At 43.0% G+C, this 4,546-nt stretch overlaps 1 protein-coding gene across 2 annotated transcripts in view; it reads left to right on the top strand.

The window, feature by feature from the left end:
- The first annotated feature begins 1 nt into the window (after position 1).
- The window catches only part of LOC112070915 (beta-1,3-N-acetylglucosaminyltransferase radical fringe), a 44,050-nt gene continuing 39,505 nt past the window's right edge, over positions 2-4,546 (top strand). For both annotated transcript variants that reach the window (XM_070439169.1, XM_024138369.2), the window contains exons 1-3: positions 2-963; positions 1,539-1,688; positions 2,393-3,009. In XM_070439169.1, the coding sequence (XP_070295270.1) occupies positions 2,494-3,009 (516 nt within the window). In that variant the 5' untranslated portion in view covers positions 2-963; positions 1,539-1,688; positions 2,393-2,493. The remainder of the gene's footprint in view (positions 964-1,538; positions 1,689-2,392; positions 3,010-4,546) is intronic.

Below are 4,546 nucleotides of genomic sequence, written 5' to 3'. Positions count from 1 at the left end.
GTCGGATGCAGACGGGAAAAAAGATGAAACATGGTCGAAAACTGATAAGTAGCAGTTGAGCCTGGGGTGTAATCATTTGTCCAAACAGTTTGCTTTCGTTTAAGAAAAATGTTGCAACAGAATCGGCGTAATGAATACACCCCTAGGCTACTACGCTACAGGGACAGATTTATTATGCAGAAATCGATCCGCCATTTCCTGGTTGCAAAAATTCTGATAGATCGCTTCGCCTAATTTCAGTTTGTGACAAAACAGGCAGTCATTGGGTAGAGAATCAGTGTACGATCTAAACCGCTGTGAAATGTATATTTCCATAACAAATAATATTGTATATTCATCTGTTTGAAGCTGGCGTGTAAAACCGAATGTAAAAGACGCAAAAACGAAACTTCAGCACGGGAAGCATAGAAGTAGCACACATAGAACAGAAGTACCGCTTCTTATACTTGCTTTCAATGTGAATGAAATATCTATAACTCATATTTCTATGGGAATTTGTTCGGTTCTCCCCAAAAGTTACATATTGTAGCAAGGGCCAGGTCAGCATCACCAGCCAGAGGGCGCTCAGATTCAGATGATTTTATTTTGGAGAGGAAGTTAAATAGTAGGTGGTTTGAGAGGAATCGGAGAAACAGAAGCCGTTTATATTCGCAATGGAAACATATGATGTTGTTTGATTCACTTGCATTTGACTTGGCTACTTTAAATCGCGGTCGTATAAGCGAGCTGCTGAAAGCGATGGTTAAAGTTTGAGACCGATCGAATCAAAGTCAAGACAAAAAGACGATCGTTGAAGAGGATTAAAAGCGCCCGGAAACCTTTATTTATCTCTTCTTTGATCAGATTCTGCTCACTTAATTCATTATTGGTGACCAGTTCCCTGGTGTTTTGTTGTTGCAGTTGAGAGGTAGCACATCGGAGGAAGATGTAAAACCACAGCCATGTGGTTTATTTTCTTTCCATGTAAGTTATTAGGCCTACAATGTAGRTATTTTCTTCATCACAGAATACGTGTTTTAAGTAAATCGGCATACTTAGGGTTATTGTACATTATTGCCACAAGATCTACTAGGAAGTGCAACATTTTCATATAATGTAGCCTAATTCAAAATAATTTATTAGACCACAGACTCTTGCCTCTCTTGTTTACCGTAGGACAGCCGTCATGCACGAAATGGACACAAAACAACTCCTAAACATCCTTTTAAACTTTACATTTACTTTTTAAGAGCCAATAATGTTGCTAAATCGCATTGTTTTTGCATTCATACATTTTTTTTAAATCACCAAGCCCACAGCAGTCAGACCTTTTTCTTTTGGCAGTGCCCCAATCTGCCAGATTTGTGATGCATAATCTTCAGAGAAAAAAAACGATATTTCCAATTTTGACTGTTTTAGATAATCCCAAATTATGCACATTAACATTTATTTTATGCATTAGGATTATTTATTTACATCCCTCCTATAAATTATTCATATCTAATTCATAAACCATTCTTTCTCCTTCATGCTATATCCACATATCTATATGTGCTAAGAGCTCATATTTCTCTAAGGAGGCTAATTTTAGTAAAGAAAAAAAGGGTTGGATTACGTCCCTCTGCTTCCTACAACTGACATCTGTTACCAGTTGAGGTATCATTCCCTCTGAAAATAGCAGCAAACAGGAAATTGCTCACACACTGAAGGTAAGTCTTGCTATTTAATGTGACACGTATAAACTGACTGACAAATTGCAGAGCATGAGTGACGATGTGCCAAGAGGAGAACTTCCAGACTCTACATGCCTGTCTTTGCCAATTCAGCAAAAGTTAGTCGTCAGACAGAAGAAATAGCGCTGCCATTTGAGATGGACAGAATATTTATTCAGTTGTACAGCGAAAACTTGGTCCTTTTACGCAGAAACAGTCTGGTCTGTCTGTCACCCAGGCTACAGTAAACCCAGTGCAGGAGCCAGTTTCCAGCTAGATTATGTTCTCAAGTGTGTCACTGTCATTTTATGATCAAATCAACCTTTATTTGCAACATGCGCCGAATACAACAAGTGTAGACTTTACCGTGAAATGCTTACTTACAAGCCCTTAACCAACAGTGCAGTTCAAGAAGAAGAAAATATTTACCAAATAGGCTATAATAAAAAGTAACAGAATAACAATAACGAGGCTATATACAGGGGGCACCAGTACCGAGTCAGTGTGCAGGGGTACAGGCTAGTTGAGGTAATCTGTACATGTAGGTGGGGGCGAAGTGACTATGCATAGGTAGCAAATAAACATTGAGTAGCAGCAGTGTACAGGGGGGGGGGTCGTCAATGTGAATTGTCCGGTGGCGATTTTTATGAATCAGTCTAATGGCTTGGGGGTGATGATAATGATGATGTTGTGTGTCGAAGTCTCTTCAGGTTCCCGTGTGAGGTCATAAAGATGGGACGCGGCAGTGTGGGAAGCAAAGCTGGCGCTGGTGGCTGACAGGCCCCTCCAGTGGCCAATCAGGATGCATGTCTCCTCGATGGGTGTCAGCAAGCTCTGCTTCCTGTTCTCCCTGGCTCTCTGTGCCCTGTTGCTCCTCATCCCCACCCTCCAGCCCTCACAGCATCAGGGGGACCTGCCCCAGCCCCGGGCCCACAACAAGCCTGCCCGGCACCCTGGACATCTGGTGGTTCCTCTCCAGGCAGATATGGGGAAAGTGACAGTGGGGCGTAATGGGATTGATGGTGACTCTATGGGGCAGAGCACACCAAGAGAGACCAAGAGGACTGTGGATGGGGACTGGGTGTATACAGCTCGTCGAGCTGACACCCAGGGCACTGGGAAGCATACAGACTCTCAGACAGGGTCAGAGGGGGACTTCCTCCACAGAGCTGGGGGTGTGACGGGGGCTGGAGGGTCTCGGCCCAGGAACCCTCTGGAGCTGAAAGACATTTTTATAGCAGTGAAGACCACCAGGAAGTACCACAAGTCCAGATTGGATTTGCTGTTCCAGACCTGGGTGTCCAAAGCCAAAGAACAGGTAGGGAGGAACACACACGTAGGCATACACACACGTTTTGTCCACAGGGTAGATAATTTCCTTTGTCTTGTACTGTTACCAAGTCCTCCAGACAGAGCATGTTTCCAAAGTACACAAGGACACCTTTCTCTCTTTCTCTTTCTCGCTCTCTCTCTGAAAATATCATATAGAACATACTGTCTCATATCGAACATATCATTAAGCAATGAGGCACGAGGGGGTGTGGTATATGACCAATATACCATGGCTAAGGGATGTTCTTATGCACGGCGCATCGCAGAGTACCTGGATTCAGCCCTTAGCCGTGGTATATTGGCCATATACCCCAAACCTCCGAGGTGCCTTATTGCTCAGACCGTGGTATACGGTCTGATATACCATGGCTGTCAGCCATTCAGCATTCAGGGCTCGAACCACCCAGTTTATAATATAGAATATATCATATATATTCTCTCATCCATTTATATGCAGATGATACAGTCTTATACTCAGCTGGCCCCTCCCTGGATTTCTTGTTAAACGCTCTACAACAAAGCTTTCTTAGTGTCCAACAAGCTTTCTCTGCCCTTAACCTTGTCCTGAACACCTCCAAAACAAAGGCCATGTGGTTTGGTAAGAAGAATGCACCTTCCCACAGGTGTTATTACTACCTCTGAGGGTTTAGAGCTTGAGGTAGTCACCTCATACAAGCACTTGGGAGTATGGCTAGACGTTGCACTGTTTTTCTCTCAGCACATATCAAAGCTGCAGGATAAAGTTAAATCTAGATTTGGTTTCCTCTATCGTAATCGCTCCTCTTTCACCCCAACTGCCAAACTAACCCTGATTCAGATGACCAGATGACCATGCTAGATTGCGGAGACATAATTTATAGATCGGTAGGTAAGGGTGTTCTCGAGCGGCTAGATGTTCTTTACCGTTCGGCCATCAGATTTGCTACCAATGCTCCTTATAGGACACATCACTGCACTCTATACTCCTCTGTAAACTGGTCATCTCTGTATACCCGCAAGACCCATTGGTTGATGCTTATTTATAAAACCCTCTTGGGCCTCACTCCCCCCTATCTAAGATATCTACTGCAGCCCTCATCCTCCACATCCAATACCGGTTCTACCAGTCACATTCTGTTAAAGGTCCCGAAAGCACACACATCCCTGGGTCGCTCATCTTTTCAGTTCGCTGCAGCTCTCGACTGGAACGAGCTGCAACAAACACTCAAACTGGACAGTTTTATCTCATTCTCTTCATTCAAAGAACCAATCATGATCACTCTTACTGACAGTTGTGGCTGTATCATATACAGGTTGAAGTCGGGAGTTTACATACACCTTAGCCAAATACATTTAAAGTCAGTTTTTCACACTTCCTGACATTTAATCCTAGTAAAAATGTCCTGTTTTAGGTCAGTTAGGATCACCACTTTATTTTAAGAGTGTGACATGTCAGAATAATAGTAGAGAGAATGATTTATTTCAGCTTTTATTTCCTTCATCACATTCCCAGTGGGTCAGAAGTTTACATACACTCAATTATT

Source organism: Salvelinus sp. IW2-2015, unplaced genomic scaffold (genome assembly GCF_002910315.2).
Source record: "Salvelinus sp. IW2-2015 unplaced genomic scaffold, ASM291031v2 Un_scaffold1458, whole genome shotgun sequence".
Classification (NCBI taxonomy): Eukaryota; Metazoa; Chordata; class Actinopteri; order Salmoniformes; family Salmonidae; genus Salvelinus; species Salvelinus sp. IW2-2015.
This window is presented reverse-complemented; position numbering and strand designations above follow the sequence as displayed.